The following is a 24,571-nucleotide window of genomic DNA, read 5'->3' as shown; positions in this document are numbered from 1 at the left end:
TTACATCGATCATTTTTTTCTATCATGTAATACCTATTTTCAGTAATACTCACAGTACATGCCTAGTTGACCTCTACTGTGATAGATTTTTGTTGTATACTACAATTTTTGTAGCAAATGCTGCTTAAATTAGACCCGTAGTGTTTGTATTAGTTTAGCTGTTTTTTTTTAATTACAGACTAGAAAAATGACAATACGTGAAAAGTTTGTAAACAATCGTATTCAATAAAGTGATTGATCGTTAGTTAATGTGTTTCATTATCCACTCTCAGGATTACCACAAGATTTCATATTGTTTCTCTTCCATTATCACGCAACCATCTCTAACTATAAAAAAAAATACAAATGTGTTTGGGAAAGTATGTAATATTTATTTTCATATTTTACATTTAATATTTTTCTTTTTACTGTACTATAATATGATCTTATTTAATGGTCTATTCTAACTAGTTATTTATTTTATAGGATATTATTTTCTGCTATTCACTAAAATCTCATTGTTAAACTGGCTTAAACACATGTCTGTTTTTTAAATCCAGAGTATTTGACTTCTTTTGTTATTTGGAAAGTATGTCGCCAGCATATAGAAACCGCTGTAAAGTAACATTTTTCAGTGACCATTAAGTTAGATTATCGACATTCAAAAACGCTATTCAATAGCGCTGATTTATGGGGGAGCACTTGTCCCATAGACCACCTAAAAACGGCCAGAGGGTTTTTCTGGCCTTCAAGACACACGAGAAAGCGAACGAAACGAACCCAGTTTATCGGTTACGTCCTATAGAGCCTCGGCGCAGAGCGTCGCGACGTGGTACTATTCTACAGTCTGCTACGATTAACACACCAATATTTCGAAGGTGGGTCGTTTTCTTTGTACATATAACAGTAATGAGTTAAAGCCAGTTAATTTTCGTAATTTATTCGCAATTAATATTTGCTATTTTCGATAATTTATTCACAGTCAAAATATTGCATTTTTTCTTCCATTATTATTCTAATTACATTTATCCAGCGACCTCTAAGTTCTACACTTTCTATCTAGAACTCTTTTCACTCTCTTTCTTTTTTCAAGTTCTAACTTTACACAAAACAATGTATAAAACTAAAAGACAGCGAGTTACCACCAGAATCCTCATCACTTATTTTCATAATGTCACAGCAAAAAGTTTAGTAGCTACTAATTGATACTTTTTTGGATTCAGAATTTTATTTTGATTTTATTTGCTATTAATAATAACACATATAACAAATAAACAGCACTGTTATGAAATAAATGAACCAACAAAAAGAATAATTGAAGAAAAAAAGCAAGTATACAGAAAATGGCTGACTACAAACAACGATGAAGTTTATAAAGAATATAGAGAAAAAGATAGAGAAGTGAATAAACAAATAACACAACAAAAGAATGAAGAATGGGAAAGAACCTGCTTAAATATTGAAACATACATAGGAGGTACAAGAACTTCGGAGTCATGGAAAGTAATGAGAAGATTGAAACAAAACTCAAAAGAATAAATTAAATTGGGAAATATACATGACAAAGAATGGAAGGACTATTACAAGGAACTGTTAACATAACAAAGACCACAATTCATTGGAAAAGAAAAACAGGTGAAGACGAAGCAGATCCCCACAACAAGAAATAGAAATAACAGACTGGGAAATGAGAATGGCCATAAAAGCGATCAAAAATAAGAAAGCACCGGGACCTGGAGGCATCATCTCACCTGAGCTTATAAAATACGGATCAAAAAAATTACACCGGATGATACAATGGATATTTCAGAAAGCCATAAATGGAGAACACCAAAGGAATGGACGGAGGCATATATGACATCTATATTTAAGAAAAGAGATAGAAGACGATGCGCAAACTACAGAGGGATAATAATATTATCAATAGGAAGATTATATGGGAAGATACTGCTAGAAAAGACAGAGCAAGCGATAAAAGGCAAAATCGGGGAGGATCAGGCAGGAAGATCATGCATAGACCACATATACACACTGGAACAACTGTTGGAAAAGAAAAAAGCAAAAAATAGAGATATACATTTGGCATTGGTGGACCTGAGAAAGGCGTATGACTCTGTACCAAGGTCAGAACTATGGGAGGCAATGTACAAATTAGAAATACAGACGGAACTCATATAAGCTACAAAAGCTCTGTATAAAGAAAATAAAGTGTCCATTAAAATGGGAACAAGAATCATAGCAGACTTCACCACAACAAAAGGGCTCCTGCAGGGTTGTTAAATATTTCCAACCCTATTCAAGATATACTTATGTAATGATTTTATTAATTTATAATTTATTCTATTTTATTTATTAATTTTTTAATGATTTATTGTTCTTATTTTAATTTATTAAAACACACGGTAATTTATATCAGTTTATTAAACTACTGTACAATTTATTTGACGAACGTTACAATTAAATCGCGGCGCGAATCTTCAAAATTAACTAACTCTCTTCATAACAAAATTCCTCTATAAATATAAAATCCTGTTATTCGAGAATAACGGTGAAGCGGCGATACCCCATCGAAGTAAACAGAAGCTCAGACTGGTTTTATTCGGCCTACTTGGAAACTTCGAGTCGGATGACTCATCATAATTTGGGTCTAGATGCTTCTGGTAAACAAACGCCGAAATGACTACCACAAAAACAGAATTAGTCATTATATATTAACAGTTTTGTAGGCCATGATATTTATTATCGTAACACTTAGAAAAAGCCTTGACTACATGGAAAAGAAAATGCGAAGGCATGGGAGTACCGGTACGGAACGAATACCTATATTCGTTAAGCTTTGTAGACGATCAAGTAGTGATTGCACAAGACCAATACGACCTCAGCTACATGATGAAGAAACTACAAGAAGAATATACCAAGGCTGGCCTAGATATTAACCTCGCGAAAACAGAGTATCTATCTACAAGTGAAGAAGACATGAAAGATCTACAGATTGATGACAACGTAAAAATCAAAGGAAAAGATAAATTGGTCTGCAGTTAAACATATCAAAGACAAAGATCATTATGGTGAATAGACTACATTAACAATCAGCCTCACATAACCACGATTGGTCGGTTTGAGGTTGTGAGTTCATATTCATATCCGGGATCATTGATCACAAATACGGGGTCACTACAGGAAGATGTGATCAGTGAAGAATCAAACGTAGATGTGATCTAGCAACAGTCGCCGTAGGAAAAATGGCCAAAGTATGGAATGACTCAAATTTCGCGAACTCTAAAAATGAGATTGATCAGCTGCTTAATATTCCCAATACAAGTGAAAACAATAAAGATAGACGCCACTACAATGTTCTGTTTCAGAAGAATGTTACGAATTCCGTGGACCGACCACAGGACAAATATTGCAATTTTAAATGAGCTAAAAGTCAGCAAAAGGCTATTCAGCAAAGTCTATCTCCAACAATTAAAATACTTTGGACATGTTATGAGAGCAGACATAGAAAATATGGAAATATTTATTATCCAAGGAGAGGTAGAAGACCGAAAATCACGAGGAAGATCCTCAACAAGATGGATCGATCAAATTACAGGAATATGTAAAAGACCTATGCATAAGTTAAAAGAAATGACCAAACAGATCTTTGGAGACGGACAATACACATTACGATGACCACTACACTCCATCCAGGGGATCAGGATGCAAAAGAAATTCGATTATATTATATAGTCCAGTGGCGACATACCGTCTAGAGACGTTAACCATAAAAGCCGCCAACAAAACGAGATTAACACAGCGTGCAGTAGAACGAGATGGTGGCAATAACTTTACAACGTGACGCTGTATTGAAGCGGTGTTGGGTAGGATATGCTGCCAGACGGGATGATACCAGGTGGACTAAACGCATCGTACAGGGATACCTAAATTATTACATAAGAGAAGTGTGAGTTAACCTCCAAAAAGATGGCTGGACGATGTGAAAGGCGGAAAGACAATGGCATTAGTCAAATTACAGTGGAAACGCCAAGGGCAGACTGTTAAAAAAAGAAAAAGAAGACTTGATTCACTGATCCCAATCCCAAATGCGCAGTAAATTTAGTAAAATCCATTCGCTAGCTTGGGAATCTTTTGACGGAATCATATAACAAAAATTCCTAACTCTTAGTCACACAGACCACTAATAACGGTGATTTGTGCTCTAAGCTCATATGAACTTACTATTGCAGCCCTTTTAATTGAAAAAAAAATAAGAATAATTATGCATAATTAGAGTATGTATTCATGAGAAACTTTCCATTTATAAATACTAATCTAGAAACGACTATAAATTTTCAAAGATGTTTAATGTTTTAATTGAGGCAATTTTATTTTCTGTATGTAACTTCATGTAAATATATATTTGTTTAAATATCGGCTATAAACAACTATGATTGGTTGTAGAATATTTAGTATTTTTACTGCGAATAAGTCCCAATTTTAGCCGAAAAATCCACAGTCTACGAAATCAACATATTAAATTTACTAGAGTTGGGACTGGGATCAGCGAGACAAGTATACAAAGTTAAATAGTTTTGGATATTTCAATTTTGGGATAAATTTTTTTTTACGTGTCTCGACAACTATGGTCATTGACACGGGAACAAACAAAATCGGTATTTACAATATATGATTAAGCTACAGTTTTGGTACTTTTACAGAATTCGTAAATATTTTATATTAAATTATATAATTTAGAGTCTCTTAAAAAAATAATCAAAGAGTTCATTGAACCAGGTGAACTAAGTATATCACTAAGGGTACCACTAATGTTATGCCGTCGTCGGGTGGAGCTGAAAGTACTGCATTCAAGTAGGATATGCTGTATGGAAAGCCGCGTGTTGTTGCAGCGTTCGCAGACTGGTGGATTTCCAGAACTCATGAGGTAACCATGCGTGAGACGAGTTTGTCCTATTCTTATTCGTCTGATTATGGCTTTGTCTCTTCTTTTTTGTATGGGAATTTGCAGTGGTCGAATTATTGGTTGTATTTGATGTAATTTGGATGTGCTTCTACTCCATTGATCTTGCCAATTTTCCAAGACTGATTGCCTGAAGAGATATTTTAGGTCCTGATGGAGCTGTATCCTTTCGACTGGATGATCAGGGCAATTAGCTTCTTTCGCCGCTTGGTCTGCTTTCACGTTACCAATAACACCTACGTGCGAAGGAACCCAGATTATGGAGACTGAGGTGCCCGAAGTTAACAGCTGATGACAGTGAGCGTGTACCTTATTGACTATTGGGTGTTGTGATCTTAGGGTTTTTAGTGAATGTATCGTTGACAGAGAGTCGGTGCATATGGCTATACGTTTGCTGCTTTTTGGTGTGACTTCTAGCGCCTTGTTTATTCCATATAATTCCGCTGTATGTATACTGCAGATAGTAGGGAGGCGAAATGACGCTATTGTTTCATTTGTTGTAGTAACAGCACAGCTTGTACCATGTTCATCTTTACTGGCGTCTGTGTATAAGATTGTATCAAACTTTTCCATGTCAATCATTTTGTTGAACTCTTGTCTAAACATACTAATGGGGGTTTCCTTTTTGTCGTATCTACATAGACTAATGTTAAAACTAGGCTGCTTTCTGGTCCAAGGCGGGGTATGAGGGATACAGATCGGGGTCATATGTGAAAAATCTGTGTTGTTAATTAACTGGTGTAATTTGCAGTCAAATGGGTATACAGACCTAAGTTTTTCTGTTGGCTTTATTACTGTGTGTCTGGCAACAAGCTTGGCAGCTGGATTTGAGGGGTTGGCAGAGACCTTTGCAAAGTAATTCAGAAGTAGTCTTTGTCTCCTATAGGTCATTGGAGGTTCATAGGCTTCAACATGAATGCTTTCAGATGGGCTAGATCTAAAAGCACCAAGACAAATACGAAGAGATGTGTTCTGAACGACGTTAAGAGAATTTAAGAGAGACTTGCATGCAGACATATAGAGTATGCTACCGTAATCAAGTTTGGACCTAATTAGGGCTTGGTAAATTCTGAGTAATACTTCCTCTTCAAAGCCCCAGTGATAGTGAGCAAGATATTTAATTATGGGATAAATATTAAATTTTTCTAAAATAACAGAGTTTTGGAGAGAATGCTTGTTCAGTGTTTAGAAATTAGAGAAACGCTAACTAGGTGTCAGAAAGATTGCATAAAAGCTAGAGATTTTTAGAATTTTAGAAAACTTTCTAAATGCACCAAGTGTCAAAAAGAAATATTTTAACAGACATATACTATATTATGGATATATTTTAAGATATTCACATTCTATTTTTATTTTACAGAATATTTAATAATGATATTAGTTAATATTGTAGTCGTGAGATATGTGACTAAACTAGTACAGAACTGCATTAATTTATTTTTAAGTTTGGACATTACTCCCTAGATGTCTTACAAAGATACCGGCACTGAATATTTGAACTTAATATTAATTAAAATGAAACTGAACTGTCTTCAAATATAGTATTTGTTTATTAATTCTTTTATAAATTGGTTGTATTGTTTTTAAAAAGTCCTAAAATCATTGCACCTATTTATTATGCAACCAGTATTACATAAAATGTCTTTGCGACAGTATTGGCCGAATTTGTAAAACTAAAGTATAGCATTCGCCAAAGTTTAGACTGTCGTTGAGAGATAGGGTACGAAACGAGGAGATACGGAGGTCACGGTTGGATGATGTTTTCGAACGCATTGAAAAACTTAAATGGGAATGGATGGGACATGATTCACGGGACAAGAGAGGGGCCAAGAATATCTTGAAGGGATACAAAGAAGTTGTAAACTCAGCCGTGGCCTTCCCAATGGTCAGATGACATTAAGAGACTCTCGACGAATTGAGTTGCTACAGCACAGCACAGTTGGTAAAATCTTGAAGAGGCCTACGTCCGACACAAGGGCTCTGAATAATGATTTACTTTATACTATAATTTCAAAGTCGTAAATATTCTAATACAACTTACTATCAAAAACATAATATTAGAAAAATCAGTAAATCGTTGTGTAGTGCCATATTCATGTTATATTCATTGAACTTCGTCTATTCTGCAAGACTCTGGAGTTGCTATGGTAGAGGTTTAATTGTTGGTTTATTCTTTAAATCTTAGAAATGTCTATTTGTTCAAAACGCTGCCCTGTGGCACTCCTGATTTATGAGATGGTAGACAGACAGTTCATCAATCTGACTTAGTAGGAGGCATAAAGAAAACAAAAAAAGCTGTAATTACAATTTATTACGGAATGTAGATTACCTGCCTTATCACATACATACGAAGCAAAAGCTAAGATTTCAGCTAATTTATTACAACAAAAGTAAAATAACACAGTATTTATCACTACATGATAGAAAGAAGCAAAAATTTAACAGCATATTTACAATGTATCTATAAAACCAGTAGTGCTCGTTATTTTTAAACACAGTACAATATTAGAAGTTAAAAAAAGGAGACAATTTAATAAATTGTGTCTCATCTGTTGCTTAGACATTTTTAGTGATATATTTAGATAAACAAAACGGGGGATATTAAGTACTCCTCCTGTTTCTCTACTACTCTTTATAACTTTCGCTTCCTAGTTACAACTCTCGTTCTTTTCCTTTGTGTCCCACAATTTCTCTTTTTAGACTTGTTCCTCCCAAGCCCCACCCTCTTTCTTTCTTAATTTATCACATTATATAGAGCCTAATCAAGCTCTCATCAGATGTCAAGCTCTCATCAAAACCAAGGTTCTAAGTGTAAAATGGACAGATTGTGTCATACATGTAGAGGCCTTAGCCGCAAAGAACGTTACACCTGAAGTAAGGGTTGGGATGGATAGCATTATTAAACTGGTGAATTACATTAAACCACGACCCGTGAAATCAAGACTTTTCCAAAAACTTGTGAAGAAATGGGGGCCGAGCCCACTCACTGGGGGGCTCTTTAATTTGTTATTGCAACTCTCGTTGGCTGTCCAAATGCAACGTACTTGCACGTGTATACGAATTAAGAAATTAATTTGACACGTATCTACATACAGAATCACATAATGATGCGCAAAACTTTATTAATTCAGAGTTTATAATAAAATTAGCATACCTTATCTTAATAAGTCTTTGCAGGGAAACAATACTCATATCCTGCAATTGGCAGATAAAATTGCTGGGTTTTAGAAGAAGTTGCTCTTATGGAAGACAAAATTAGAAGATCAAGAAATTTACTGCTTCCCGCTTTAGAAGGTATTCTATAAGAAAAATCGATGGAAATCCTTGATCCTTCTTTAAAAAATATGTTTACACAACACATGTTATCATTGAGCGAACACTTTGAGAAATAGTTTCCCGAAGATATGGAGCAATATGACTGGGCCAGAAAGCCTTTCCTGTCATTCACGCCATCGACACTTTCAACATGGGACAAAGAACAACTAACAGAATTGTCTTGTGATTCCAGCCTAAAGCTTTAATACGACAAGAACAAACTGTTTGAATTTTGGAGCTCACTTTCTCATGAATATCATGCCATCAGCACTACTAAATTAAAGGTTTTATTACCATTTGCAACTTCGTACAGGTCAAACATAAACTTACAAAAAGAAATGAGAGTGGCAATTTCCAAACTGGAACACCGGTTTCATAAGCTGTGCTCAAAAAAGCAAGCACATCCCTCACATTAACCAGCCAGTTATATCAATAAATATCCCTTTTCCTTTTTATGCCTATGTTTTGATTTTGTTCTTAATTTCTAATAAAAAATATAAATGTTCAAATAGTGTTTTGTTATAATTATAACCTGTTACTAGGCTAGTACTAAAATCGGTAAGTATTATTGGAGTAGAGTTGAGGGGGCGTCGCAAAAAATAGCAAAGTCCCAAGGGCGTCACAGTAAGAATAATTTGGGAAGGCCTGCATTATATGACTGCTTTTCCCAATAATTTAATTTTACTTATTCTGCAATGTAATACTGGTATATAGATACATTTATTTAAGTTTTTTTAACGAATCTTTAATGAATATAAGGTTGAATGCTCGAATAAATGAACTTTGATCAAATAAAAGGCATATATCGAGCACAGTTTAATTAAATCTTGTCCAAGTACTTTCGATCTAGGGATGATGCCCTAGATTGCCCAAGATGATCTAGGGATCGAAAGTACTTGGGCAAGATTAAATTAAACTGTGCTCGATATATGCCTTTTATTTGATCAAAGAATCTTTAATGCTCCATTCTATTAAGATAGTACAGGGAAGCTTATAATCTCTCTTGCATAGTACCGTTAAATATTAATGTGTCGTTGTCTCCAGTTCACATACAATCGTATTGAAAATACCATAGTGTTTGTCAAATAAAGCAAATTATAAAATTGGATGTGGTACCTACTGCGGGAGTGAGCAAAGAGGGAAAGCATAGCTTTCTTATCGTCTACACATGGAGCGATCGTTTTTAACTTTATTTAATTCAATTCGGTTTTATTTTAATTTATTTTATTAAGGAATACGTATGGGAACACGTAGTGTGTGTGGTCGAGCGATCATGGGAACTAAAAAAAAATTGTTTGTTTATTTCAAAGATAAAATAATATTTAAAAATCATGTTCGATTCTAATATTTCATGTTCGTATCTAATAGAGGAGCTGAGATTTTTTTTTGAAAGTATGCATTTTTTTAGCTTTCTAATCTGTACTAGTACCTTAAATATAACTTATATAGAAGGCTAAAGGTTTTATAAATGAAAATATAATGAGTATTAGCACAGAATAATAAAACAATCAAAATGCCCACTCTGCTTGTCAAGATAAGTACGCGCATCTCGTTCGCGCAGACGGAATCAGCTATGTTTTAAACGGAACCAGTATTGTTCAGTGAAATATTTATCTTGTGTGCATTAAAAAGTTCAGTGGTAGCCTATGTTAGGGTATAATTTTTTTATGTTAATATTAAATTGATTTTTAAAATTACGATTTATATATTTTAAAGTAGAAAATAGTTGTACTCGAGTATACATACAACTTTAATAAAAGTGGAAAATTTTGACAAGGATGTATAAAAAAAATGTACTGTTGTGTAGTAGCTTGTCACAAATTTCTCAATCAGAGTCTGTGTTTCCGTTTAAAATATGGCGATCGCGTGCTGACACACTTCAAATGCGGCATCTGAGAGTGGGCGTGCTGATTGTTATTTATTCTCTGGTATTACATTAGAAATATATTCAGTATCACTATAAAACTTGTAGTGTCACTAATAAAATGAGAGAAAATACTCAATTCATATGTAAAAAAAATCTTTACTTATCACTAAAAATATTCTGCTATTGTCTGATGCAGTAAATATTTCCCTTGAACAATAAATCTAATAAGTCTTACTCTTACTAGAGATTAGAACACCCAAAATTGCATTGTGATACTTTGACCACTGACATGTGTCAAAGTCAAATATCATTTTTAAACAGCAACATCAAATTAATGTCAAAGCCGCGTTTGATACTTGATAATATCGATTGCAAATTTCCTTTACAAAAACGACACTTTAATAGAAAAAGTACGCTTCCCCTTCTTAAAACTTACCTCTAAAGAGTTTAGATGCCAATTAGTCCGTAAATAAAAGATGTATATAGAAAAAGTGTAGTCTTACTTTGTGGTTATTAAATATATTCTAGTTGCTAATATCAAAGTCTAAAATAAATATACCAATAAAGCATCTTCGTTCAAGCTCTGCGTCATTACAAAATGGAAAAGATACAAAAATGAGCGCAGTGAGACATAGAAATAAGTTATCGCCTCACGTTATCACACCAATAGTAAGCAAACTCTATCAAGAAATGTGCTTAACCCTTATGACAGCTATATAAATCATAGTACGAAGTCAGTAAGATGAAGTTTCTAAATTCTTCTTCTTTTAGCGGTAAAATTTTACTTCGGTTTCTACACAATCTTTGAATAATTCGTCTAGTTCGGAAAGATCGTCGCCGACTCGTTCCATTACTTGTTCTAATTCTTCGACACATTCAGCTTCCATGCCCCTTAGTAAGTCTTGAACGTCATCTTTATTGCTGTTTTCCAAGGCAGAATGGTGTAAAAGATATAGCGTATGTGGTTCCTAAAACGATTAAAGATATTAATTTACCATTATGTTTAATGGGAAACCATTATGTTTAATGGGAAACCATTATGTTTAATGGGAAGAAACCACAATGTAGAATATTTAAAACAATAAAGAAGTAATTAATATATTACAAGAAAATATTTTCAGAACCATATCAAGAATTCAATTTATTCAAGAAACCAATTAACTGTTAATATAATACACTTGTTAATTATAAAAAAAATTGTAATCATGATATTAACGACGGATAAATAAGAAAAAACTATAAAAATTGCAGTTTCATTGGCTTTAGTGGACTTCTGACAGAATCACTAGCAGAAACATACAACATAAAAATTACTACCACTCATAACTAATAGCTGAATAGATGCATATTTTATCCTTCTAATACATGTTTCATTAACACTTTAACTGTCAGGATAAATTAGAAAAGTTAACGTTTACGCCAAAATTGTGTGTCTTGAAAATCGACATGTTTTACAATTAAGAAAGGTATAGGAGGTCATTAAAATTAATTTTACCACTTTTCCATTTTTCTAATATTCAAAAGTAGACCTATACCTTCCAGTATTTTTTTATGGTAAAGTTTTCATTCTCTTATTGATGATTTGTAGCATTATCTATAGTTCTTTAATTATCATAAAGGCTGCCTTTTTTGTGTATTTACGTGATTATAGATTGCTGATTGTGTCCAGTCAGTTAGCCATTGTCTGAAATGTCATATTTGATTGTAGAGAAGATAAAACAATTTTATTTGATTTTTTTGTGATCTTGAACGTTGTTACCGTGTGGTAATCTGGACCCGGTGTGAAGTATGCACGCGCCTCTCCCTTATCGGGAACAAGGAATGTTAAATACTTTACTAGTTAGAAATAATTTTTAACCCACTTACACACTAACCCACTTCAATCTCAATGAGAACGAATATCTTTAGATTTATTGAGTCAGTCCGGTGGTCTATAATTAGAATATAGATGAAACAAAAATAAAGACGTAAGTATTCTTCGTTTCTAACTCTGTCTAATCTTGATTTTCCAGCCGCTCTTCTCCAGAAGTCCATTTCTGTTGCTTCTAATGCTTTTAAGTTTTTTCCTTTCAGTGGCCATACCTCACTTCCATATGTAACAACACTTTTTATAATGCTCTTATAGATTTTGTGTTTGTTTTCTTTGGAGATTGTTTTGTTCCACAGTACACTGTTTAATTTCTTCGTCTAATTTGCTATCATCGGTTATTTGCATGCCTAAATATTTGTATTTTTGACAGTGATTTATTTCTCGCTGTATTTTTTCAAAGATTAGATTTTGTTGAATTCTCCCAATACACATCTATTCAGTTTTCTTGATAATTACTTCTAGCCCCGATACTTTCATATATTCTTCTTCGAAGAAAATGTGAAAAAAAGATATTTCTACCCTCACACTGGTCCGAACGTACTAACAAGCTAGTTCCAACATCAGACCGGTATCTTGTTAAGGTTGAGTTTATTGACCGCCAATCTTACTTAACTTTGGAGTATTTCAGGTTCTTCTATTTCATCATTGTTCTGATGGAGAAGTTCCTGGAGTTGATCGTCTTTATATAGATCCTGGCATTATCTACATGTCTCTGCTTGTAACATTTTTTTATATAATTAAAATATTAATTATTTTTATTCCTTTTACCCCCGTGATGATACGCTTATGTTCGGTTTACCGTCTTCAAAATTTTATTGAATGCCCGGAATTTCCTTGCGCCCGAAAGGTTTTTAATCCTTTCCGTCTTAATCCGGGTCTTTTATGATAGATTTGTAAATATTCCGAAGGCTCGTATAGTAATTTTTCTGTAAAGACCCAATCTCGGGATTTCATATTTTATCACGTGCCAAATTACCTCGAACTTTCCGATAGCCGTTATAACCTTATCTTCTCAGAAATACATACAACTGGCCTATGATTTTTGGGGGGAAGATACCCTCACCTTTTCTTGGGTAGCTTGGTAAAATTTTAGAGGAACCAAGTTACTTCTCGGTGGGCACTCGTAGAGAAAACACTTATCGGTGGGCATTCGTCGAGTTAAGACGCTTAGTTCACATTATCGTATCTGCTACCTTACCGTCTCTGTGCATTTTCTTTATAAGTGTGTATACACTTGCTTATTAGAGTTTTTTTATCTTACACTATATTAGTTTAAGTATAGTTGTAAAGCACCTTTAAGGGTAAATAAATTCAGTGTTTAATACCAGTACAGTATTAACTTCAGTGACTTAAAGCAGCAGTCGCCAGGAATTACTGTAAGTGACATAATTTTAATATCTCCACCTATCTGGGCAAGTAACATGGTATAGCATCATATCATCTTCCATTATCTGGACGTATCCAACGATAAGAACATTCTATACTTTTTTTGTTACGAACCAAATAATCGACTTAACCAAGTGCGGTTTGGTTAAATTTTTATGTTTTCACTTCAGTAACTTTTTTGTATTTGTGTAAATTTAAATTTTATTAATTTTTGTTATCTTTGGTTTTTGTTATAATTTTTTATTCATTTTTTTTTGCTATAATATCTCGAGATACGCCAAAACTTATGTTATACAAGCTTGTGTTATACTTATATCTTTGTAAAGATATTTTCTAATTATATTTCTGCCTATTTTTATATGTATACCACCATTTTATAGTTGTTGGTGTATTTTTATTACTTGTGTTGCATTCAGCAGCGTCATAATTTTGTTGTTGTTTAATATATTGTTATTGTTTCATGTATGTATTTTATTTGTCGACTCCTAACAACGTTCCCTGATATATTTGCTTTTTACCTTTAAATATAACTATACCTTTGACCAGTAGAAAGATCAGGCTTATTAAGTTTCGTAGGTAAGTAAGTGTAATACCTTATATATTTATTTTTTGTTTATGTAGAGTGTTGACCAAATTTATTCAATAATTAACTGTGATATCTTTTCTTGGGTTTGATCTCTGAACCTAAATATCTTTCTTTATCTCTTTTCTTTTCTAAGGTTTCTTAATTTTCTCCTTAAACCCCAAAAAATTAAGTGGCGCCCTGTTCCCTATCTTATCTTATCTTTGGTAATTTTACCCATCTATCCTTTTGTTCATTTCTGTATCTTTTCCAATCTTATCGTATCTTTACTTATTTCGTCCGTTGGACCCATTCCTGGTTCCAAAAGCTAGTTTCGAACCCACGACTCGCTCTCCACCAACCATCTGGCTGCCGTCCGCAGTGTCTCCATTGGTGACCTTTCTAGCACCATCCAAAAAAGGTTTCCGAGGTTACATGCTTCCTCTTAGGGTCCCGCGTGCTCTTCAAAAGCCCACGATCTACCTTTGACGGATATACTCAAGTTAAAGTTGACTTCATGTAATCAAATGAACTATCTTACAAGTAAAGTCGTCCCAGCAACGCAACTCAACAATATTGGCAATATTTATCATTTTAAAGTCGTCTAGTTTAATATGTTTATTGTATATCTGAATTGTCAAAATAAATGTGTCAGATAAAATTAAATTATTAGAAGAATTTTTCACCAAGTAACAAAAAAGCAAAATTTGTTTAATTTACTAATGTTTGTATTTTGAGAAATTGAAACGTCAATAAAATTAATTTAAACTTTAATTGTGGCTTATTCCCATTTAAATAGTAATTACTTTAACATGCCACAAGAAGATAGCTTCAGAACAATATCTCAGTTATTTGAAATGTTTCGTCTGTTATCCAGTGTTTTCTAACTTACTTATTCTGTAGCTTTACAACCCATCGTGGGTCTTAGCTGACTGTACTATCTGGGAATATGAATTGAATGGGAAGAATATGAATTGATCAATATATCGCTCCCGGATATGATTTAACCATTTCTACTCATCATTTTCAGCAAATATCAATAAAGATGTAATCGATTTGGTTTCTCGACTTATTAAGATATTACTGGAACTGTTCTATGTATACAGTCTGCGTATGTAGTGAATCTGGTATGGTCTGCATCATGATTTCAATTCACTTCAATGATTTATGTCATCACTCTGTATGACATGGTCGAATTTTGCGTCAAACACTCCGCAAATTAAGGTTAACTCCTTATTTGGGATGTTCTTAATAGGTGCCTGCGTAGAATTCTTCGATCTTTGTGTCATCTGAAGTTGGTGTAGGCGCATAAACTGATGTGAAGTTGAGTTTGACTGTGATCTGAAATGGCCTTCTTTAACCAATGTGTTAACTAGGCCAGTGACTTCAAAGTTCTATCATGTCAGTTCTCTTTCAATAATTGCTACAGGTTAATGCTTGAGCCATGTACTGATACTCGTATGTCTTAAAACTTTTGTAGCTGAATTGCACACGATGCCCGGCCAACAATCATCTGTAGGGTACTTAATTTTTCACTCATCAACCCGGATTTAATGCAGCGCCGGTCGTCACTCGGGCTGTGTGAAAATATCTGAGGTCCTCTGTTAAATGATATCATCATTGACTTTCTTGGGAATAATAATGTAGTGAATTCCCCTGGCATTTTGCATCGCAGTATCACAACCATTCTGCTGTTATAGTTCCGCTTGTGTTAGTCCAATGATAAGTCGGCACAGGATCCTTTCCTATGTGCCTTAACTAGCGGTCGCTACTTCCCTCCGTCAAGAATATTTATCGATCTTTCGGCCTGAGGTGTGGGATAGGAGGGATACATCAGGATTTTATGAAATAAAGAACAGCGACCTGTTTCTTCCTAGCGAGTGGAGTGTAGGGAGAAATAATAGCTAACTTATGGCAAAGTTGACAAGTTTTGAAGTGATCTGTCCTCCACTGGGACTGTAGAAGACTGGGTACCCAAAATTAACTCGGTAAGAAATAAAAACACAAAAAAATTAATATACTTACCTCTGCCGAGGAACATTTCGTATGTTTTGAGACTACTGCTCCTTTAGTAAATACAAAAGGCTTGAACACTGATTTTGATGGGTCTGGTGTTGCTGTAAACCAGTGAACATTTGGTTGGCTACTTGATAACGAAGAAACCTACAAAGAATATGAATACATTTTTTAAATTTATCAAGATGCCGAGATACATTTTTATGTAGCAAATTATTTCTAATGGACGCAAATAAAAAAAAATAGGGGAAGATAGCACTGTGACAATCGACGTAATATTTTTTTAGCTATTGTTAACTTATAAACCACACTGTATTTGATAAATATTTTGCGTTTTTTTTGCATCAGCAACAGATAATTAATAAGCCAAATTTATAAAATTGCAAACAATTAAGAATTTCTACAAACCTGGCTTCCTTGAGTTACGCTTCCTGGACTATCCACTGTCATGCAGATTCCCGACTCGGTATCCCGTAATAGTTTAAACATATCAGTTTCTTTGAAGCTGTTAGAAGCTGTCATACTGCTCAAAAGTTTCTCCCCTGCTAGATATCTACTACCATAAGGTTTACTCTCGCCACAAAATATTTCTCGAAAATTAAATTCTCCCTGTAACAGGTAAATAGAAAATATTCAATACGGAAGACTTTTCTTAATTAAACTTCATAGTAATAGTAATAATACTAATAATTTATTAGCCAGTTCTTCCATCATATAAGTAATGTAGTGCCAACCTACACAAACTACCCCCTTTTTTTAAATAAAATGTCTGTTTTGTCTGTTGATTGTGTTCTGTTTGTCCCTTAAATGCATTTTAACATTCTTGGAAATTTATTTCTATTTTTACTATCCGTAACAACTTATATTAATAACTACATTCCTATCCTAGTTGTTAAGATCACTCTTCCCTTCAAGAACTTTCCCGATATTAGTCAAATAGTGCAGTAAAACTGATGATTACCTGTCTCCAGTCACCTGTCTGAAATAAATTTTTTTAAAGTTGAACAAACATAGACGAGTGCATTTGAATTATTAAAAATGTCCTCTACAATTGACCCAAGATTACTAGTGTTTTCGTCAACTAGTGAGAAAGAACTATTTTTTCCTATCTTGTATTTTTGGGGTATAAATTATTATTTGTACTTATTTATAATTAATTCAATTGCGATTGACTAATTTTAATTTAGAAAATATGTCCACCTTTGGTAATCTGATTTGACAGTTTGAGCTTACTTTAGTGATTTTCAATATCAAATCGGCCAAAAAGAGTGAAACAAACTACTAAAAACACGGTTATACTAGATAATACCAACGGCTATGTGGTAAAGGACGTAACATCATATTGGCCACTATCATTACTAAGCACCAAGAAGTCTGGAGGTATGTTAATTAACAATGTAAAGTGCAATCACTACCTAAATAATGAAAAGAGATATTCTTTAGCTTTACGCTGTTCATTTGTTTGTCCTACAATCAGTACATGATAACTATATATTATATAAACAGTTTTAATTTTATTTACACTGTCCTAGTGGTTAAGGAGATTTTGAAATCCATTGGGCGCGTTGCATAATATTTTTTGTTTTTATATTTATATATAATTAATTAAATATAGGCAACTTAAAAAAAAACATATAGTCTAGTAAACAAAAAATAAAATTAGTCATCCAAAATCACCTTTATAATTTATTATTTATTATCTTTATAATTATTTGCAAAAATAAATACTTTTAGTGTTTAATTATTTTTTCTTATTTTATTGATTAGTTATCATTTAAACCAAACAATTCAGATTTTACTTTGGAATGACCTGTTATTGATTACTCAATAAAACTTCGTTCCAGTTATTTATACATTCACACGAGATAAACAATATTATATCACACCATAAAAATGTGCAAGATATTCGAAAGTTCGTTAATAAAACTGAACGATATTAGTCGAAACTTACTTTATCTTCATTGAAATAATTATTGTTAAAAACAGTTAGTTCCACATTTATGTCGCCCCCAAAACTCACTCAAAGATATGCGCGTAACAAGAATCTACAAATAAACTGGCCATACATATTTCGCGATAGAGAATAATTGTTCGTCTTTTATTAAATATGAAAGAAGCAAAATAATGAACCAGCTAATGAACTTGTAATTGTTGAAAAATGTCAACTTTAAAATGTTAACGGAAGATAGGAACAACAGTAACAATGCCAAAACAAGGTGACCACAGATTATGCAAAAACTTTACTAAATGTAATATATACATAAATCCCCAGGTCCAAAGACAGCGCAAGTTGACCAGTAGAGCACATGTGCACTTCGCCAGGCTTGTCCATACTCTCTCCAAATATCCGACATTGGAAGTGGCTGTTCTTGCTCTTTCCCTGTAGGAGTTTGTCTTCAGTGGCAATGAGACCATCAGAACTCTCCTGAGACTCATTTCTCGGAGAGAAATGCAGCGATTCGTGCACTGCATACTGCAGCGATGATTACACTGCTCTAACTATCAATATGCTTCCTCCAATGGGGGATTTTCGAATGGCGGGAGAAGTAGTATCCATATAAGAGGATGTGCTGGTCTGGTAGAGGCTCCGCCCTGTCTGCACCTAATTAATCCCCCACTGGATAGACCCTTATCATGGAGAAAGACAAAGAGTGGTTTAAATCTTTGTATGTAGGTATATTTACCTAACCCTTAAAAGGGTTACATAAAAAACACAAACGTTTTCGGACCACTTCAGGCAACACATAACCATGCCTCACGTGAGTACCAGCGTCCGGGGAGTAAACCTCTTCAAACGGACATCAGCTGATAACTGATTGACAAGATACCTATGAACGGTATTGAAAACAGAATGTCAATGCACCATGGAACAGTGTTGATTATACATAATATTACTGAAGCCAAAAGATTCAAAAGCTTTAGTGATGTTAAAATGATAACAGCAATCCAAATGTTGGGATTTAAAAATGTTGTTTTTGAATTTTGGCTATGAAGGATGTAAAATTACCAATGGAGGTAAAGGTTCTGTTTAAGAGAATGACGTATGCATTAGGCAGCCCATGTTACTCTTTGTCGTATGGAGTGTGGTCTAAAAGGTGTATTTATGATTGATTAGCTTAGATATATGATATTGCCTTTTATGTTGATCACATCTAGGACAAGGTAAATTGAATTGTACATAATTGTAGCTAATATAAGACCTCATTTTTAAATGAAATTGTTTTTGACTGCTCGTAGGGTAAAAGGTTTATATAAGGTGGCCCAATAAATTGACTGAAGATTAAAAATCTTCCGGCTGAAGAAATTAAAATAAAAACCTATGGGATTAAAATTTAGCAAAACTTTTTACCCTTGATAAATCTATCTGGCCAATCAGCCTCTCATACATCTTTCTGAATGCCCCTGAGAGGCTAGTAGACTGGTTCATATGTGACGGAGTGCTAAGAAGCAATTCTCTACATGCACCTCAATACAATTACCAGGCTGGAAAGTTTTGTGAGACAGCTCTGTGCCACCTTGTTAGCAGGGTGGAACAGGAACTTGATCATAGACAGTATGGTCTGGGTATCTTCATGGACATTTGGGTGCACCTATGACTGCTAGAAATATGGGATTGGTAATATCTTGGTCAGGTGGATCTGAGCCTTTTTCAAAAGCAGATGGTTCCATAACTTAATGGCTGTTGCATCTAGGTGTCTGATTTACTTTAGTGTCCTCAGGGAGGAGTTCTCTCTCTCTCTCTCATTCTGTGGTGCCTTGTTGTCAAGAGCCTATTTAAGTGACTGTCCAAACAAGGTAAGTTTGTAGAAGCTTATGCTGATAATATAGTATTGATGGTTGGGGTGCCATTTCTGGGGACAGTTCACAAGGTAACTTAGACAGTTCTGAGGCTCATCAAAAAATGCCACCTAGAGCAGTCACTCTAGGCAGTGAACAGGAGTAACTGGTTGGTCTGGTCAGTGTGACATTTAGAGGCAGGCAGCATAGTATTGTCCTATGCTTTCCATGGTGCAGAACAGCATGGGCCTCACTTTTTAACACTTACCTTTTCTATTTCTGATAGTGGCCAATAGGTGGAATGGGAATCAGTACTGGTCCATTGGGGTGGGCTCATTTGGTTTACAGACAAGTCCAGGATGAAAGAGCATGCAGCTGATGGGATCAGACTTATGTCAAGTCATGTACTCAGTTCCTATACATCAGTGTTTCAGACAAAGATATCATCTTAACTCCAAGCTGGTTATGGAATGCAAAAATATCCTAGCTACTGCTACATTGCATAACAATGTGAACTTGAAAGACAAGAAAGGGATGAAAAATAGTAAGATGAAATTGTTATAAGATCATAAATAATAAGAAGGTATGGGCATATATTGAGGAAAGAGAAGATACATCCCTAACACTGATAAGAGATTGGATACCACAAGATAAAATATCAAGAGGCAGATCTAGGATAAAATGGAAGCAAGAGGATATAAGAAAGATGGTGATAAGAAAAAGGACAAAAATAGTAATAGATTTCTCACATAAGTATTTTCAACTGAAAACAGCCACAGCTTGTATAATGAATGTGCTGTTTAAGCATTGAATATCCATCTTTGTTTTGAATCACCATGTGGATAGATGAATGCATATTCTTAACTAGTAAAAATGGGATTCATTAACTCACTTCAATTACTGCATTAAGACAAACTGTATATACAATAGTGCAATTTATATAACAATATTTACATTTACCACTGCATTGTAATAAAGAATCCCTATGGGAACAATTAGATATTAACTATATTATGTACTTTAATATAGGTAAAAGCAGTAAAGTTCCATAATACTCTTCGAATTTAAACATAATACAGAAAATCCAGATTTAGTGCACTTTTAACTATTTAGCTTAAGACAATCATTATTTCTCTTTTATGTTAAAAAAGTATACTTTATTGTGGCTAGGATGTAGTAAATTCAGGTAATGGTGTTAATTTTCTATGTGCATTATATAAAAATGTTTACGAAATACTGCGAAATGCAAGTTGATTAATATTTTATTATTTAAATTTCCCGAGTGAAAGTTTGAAGTTGCTTTACATGAACAAGACAGTACAATACAATAACTAACTCTAAAAGATAGACAGTACAATACAATAACTAATAAAAACAAATTAATACTAACTGTAGGATTATCTTTACACTTATGTTTAAGTGACTTTTGCCCTTTTAAAGTACATGGAAATTGTTTTCAGTTATATAAGCACAGTTAATTATACTTTGCATAATATTTTTAACTAAAATGCCAATCAAGTTACAAAATATAAATTCAAAAACAAAGAAAATTTTTGAAAAACTAAAAAAATGAAAGTATTTTATTTATATTTTAGGTATACTGAAATCACTGATCAGTTAATATAAGCAACAAAATCTTAATGTATTACTAACCTCTCCATTCCACAGTCCTGTGGATTTTGCATACTCTTGAAGACCTTCAGAATGTCTATCAAATTTTGTACTAATAGTTACAGCATTGGATATATTTCTATATCCACCTAAAAGCATAAATTGCAGTTTAAAAATAATTCAGAGAGGTATTAATCATTTTTCTAGTTTACTATCAAATTTATTGTAAATATTTATTACAGACTTAGGTAAGTAAATGCTGCTTTGCTAATCTCATCAAATCAGCTTACTTGTAATTTTCTCAGCTACCCAATGCTTTCCAGAGGTTTCTAACACCCAGGCTATTGATGCATCAGCAATTAAAAAAGAATTGTGGTAAATTAGGCTACTATCAGTATTGGAACAAGGTCCACCTTGTCCATATTTTTCTAATAATTGGGTTATTACTTCCAGAGCTTCTGTAGCTGTTGCACTTCGTTCTAGGCCCAATCTAAATGGAGAAAACAATGAAGACTTGAATACTTGTATAAAAATAGCTTAAATATTTAAAAGAAACTTTTTAATTTGGCCATCCTATCCCAACTAATTTTAATTAAATAAGCATGTTACCTTAATAGATCCATTCCAAGAAGTCTTTTAACACTGGGATCATGATCTCCAGAATTATCATTGGTCCATATTGCTTCATTTCCTATAACTACACCACATTCGTTTGCTCCCATTTCTGCTCCCCACATCCAATTAGGTTTGCTTAAGATGACACTCTTGGTAGGGCCTGCAGATTCGACTTCTATGTATGTACACTACAAATAAGTGTTAATTAAAGTATGTGAAACATAAAAAAGTGAATAAGAAATTAAAAAATGTTAGGTATATTTTATTCTGGCTTAATTATTTCAGACATGAATGTAACCTTTGTAGATATTTTACAATAGTAAAAATATATGACGACTAATATAAAAGATAAAATATAAATTATGAAAAACAAAGCTATTTTAACTAGTATCATACACAATGAAATAAGGTTTGTTACTTTCGTGACATACTTTAATTGAGCCTGGCTGATCACCTCCCGGAATGTAAACTACCTCTTGAACTTCACCCTTGGGCCTATCTGAATTTTTACCAAAAATAACCCCATGTTTGGTCAATGGTGGCATGACCACAAAGGTGTCACAGGAACTGGGTAGTTGTCTCATCTGTAAAATAGCAGTGTTTTAATATACATTACAATATATTACTATACTTCAGTAAAAAGTAGTGTAAAGAATAAACCCTCAAAGTGAGGAGTACATATGGAATCAGTTGATGATGTGTCTTGAAAAATGTATGACTAAAATTTTACTACTTGTTAGTTAAATACTAAATCGGCATTTATAGTTTGCATACGTTTCTCTACTTTTACTAAGATATCATATGAACGTCTAGAAATTAATGAAACCTAAACTTCTTTTGGTACTTAAGGGCGACATTTAGTATTCAAATTTAGTGGAATAAAAAGTCTTCTCAATGAAAGGAAAAACAGTATTTGAAAGTAAACGTTTACCATTCTCATAAAGGCTTTTAGCATCACACAAAGCACTAATACTGTCAGTAAATTATTATAAAAAGATTTGATGTGAATTGCCGTATATCGACTGCAAAATTATAATTCTTTCTCTGACACCTGACACTGACAGAAGCTGTCCTGAAATATGAAATTGACAGTAGATACTATAACTGATTATAGACTGAAAATTCAGCAACCATCAGAGATGAATTCTTTGGCAACCAGATTCATTTATGTAAGAGCCTGCAAGTATGCCTGTAAGATATGCAACCTCTCTTACATATCTCTGTTGGCAACTGAGGATATACAAGACACAAGAATGTGTCTATATTCTTTGGATGTAATATTATTCGTTGTGAGTAATCCTTATAAACATCATCACAATATTATTTACAAAAAACTAACCCCTAAAAATTGTTAATAATAATTTTATTTGAACAATTTTTTTGATTATTGTTATATGAAAGAATAGAATGCTGTTATTATAATTTAATGTACCTATATAAAATCATCAAAAGTTAAATCGACATCTTTAATAAAAAAAAAAAGGAAATTGAATGTAATTCAATAGAATAGTATACTTAGTCATCATTGAAATTTTTAAATGATGCTTTCTTGGCCAATAGGTTCATCTGGCATAGATGTCACTAAAATATAGGTTATTCCCCTATTTATTCCAGTTGAGCTATATTCCCCCCAGGTTCGTATTTGTAAAATACGAAAGACGATGTATAGGGTAAATGCACCAGTTGTTGGCCATGTGCTAGTTATTGGCCTACTATGATATGTTACTTATAATATGTTTTGATTAGAATTAGGAAAATGTTGGTATTTATTTATTATTTATTGGTTAATTCTAACTACTTTTTTTAAGTTTGGCAATATGTCTCCTAGAGTATGACACATCTAGTTTCAAGGTAACCATTAAATTTTAGTCAGTATTCGATGTTGAATGAGACACTGTTCTGTGCCGCTAGTTTGCAACCGAAATTTTGTTATTTACCTATAGAAACTTGTGTTGGTCGGTAAGTACTATATACTGCAATTTACTTTCTACTTTATATTTTATGTTTTTGTGTGAATATAGTGTATATCCTGTTCCAAACCGCATAACGAATATAACGTTATTTATACAAATAAGGTAAATTTTAAGGTGGCCAACTACTAATTCATGAAATTATCAATGTATCAGTTATTGACCTAGATGGCCAATAACTGAAACATTAGATTTTGTAAGAATCTAGTGATTGACATATGTTAATAACTAGTGTTTTATATGTGGCCAATAACTAATTATTATAAATTGTTTTAGAAAATATACCAAAACGATCTAAAACTGAAAACAATTATAAAAAAAAGTATTCCGAAGACGATGTTAAAAAAGCGTTAGAGTTAATTAAAAAAGGTATGAGTGAGCAGGAAACCTCAAGAATTTTTAATATTCCCAGAGCCACTATAAGTTACCGAAAAAGTGAAAAATTTCATTACAACATAACCCATGGACCAGATCCATTTCTTCCGAAGGATGAAGAGGAACAACTGAAACTCTGGATTTTTCATTGTCAAAATAGAGGATTTCCTGTTCGTGCTGACGACATTAAGGACTCCGTTAAATCATTTTTAGAGAGTAACCCTAGAGTTAATCCATTTGTTGAAAATAGACCAGGTAGAACATGGCT

At 33.4% G+C, this 24,571-nt stretch overlaps 2 protein-coding genes across 2 annotated transcripts; both read right to left on the bottom strand.

Moving 5' to 3' along the window:
- Positions 1-274: 274 nt before the first annotated feature.
- LOC140435965 (uncharacterized) lies at positions 275-5,956 on the bottom strand. The gene is made up of 2 exons (XM_072524679.1): positions 4,822-5,956; positions 275-327 (listed from the first exon to the last, which is right to left on the bottom strand). Exons 1-2 carry the CDS (start codon positions 5,954-5,956, stop codon positions 275-277), a joined length of 1,188 nt encoding a protein of 395 aa, XP_072380780.1.
- A 1,277-nt stretch (positions 5,957-7,233) lies between these two features.
- On the bottom strand, positions 7,234-23,049 carry LOC140432399 (secernin-3). The gene is made up of 8 exons (XM_072520273.1): positions 22,890-23,049; positions 22,390-22,542; positions 21,953-22,146; positions 21,634-21,833; positions 21,386-21,492; positions 16,364-16,564; positions 15,965-16,102; positions 7,234-11,089 (listed from the first exon to the last, which is right to left on the bottom strand). Exons 1-8 carry the CDS (start codon positions 22,911-22,913, stop codon positions 10,889-10,891), a joined length of 1,218 nt encoding a protein of 405 aa, XP_072376374.1. The 5' UTR covers positions 22,914-23,049; the 3' UTR covers positions 7,234-10,888.
- Positions 23,050-24,571: the final 1,522 nt, after the last annotated feature.

Source organism: Diabrotica undecimpunctata, chromosome 1 (assembly GCF_040954645.1).
Source record: "Diabrotica undecimpunctata isolate CICGRU chromosome 1, icDiaUnde3, whole genome shotgun sequence".
Lineage (NCBI taxonomy): Eukaryota > Metazoa > Arthropoda > Insecta > Coleoptera > Chrysomelidae > Diabrotica > Diabrotica undecimpunctata.
The sequence above is the reverse complement of the archived record's forward strand: the minus strand, read 5'-3'. Positions and strand labels throughout refer to the sequence as shown.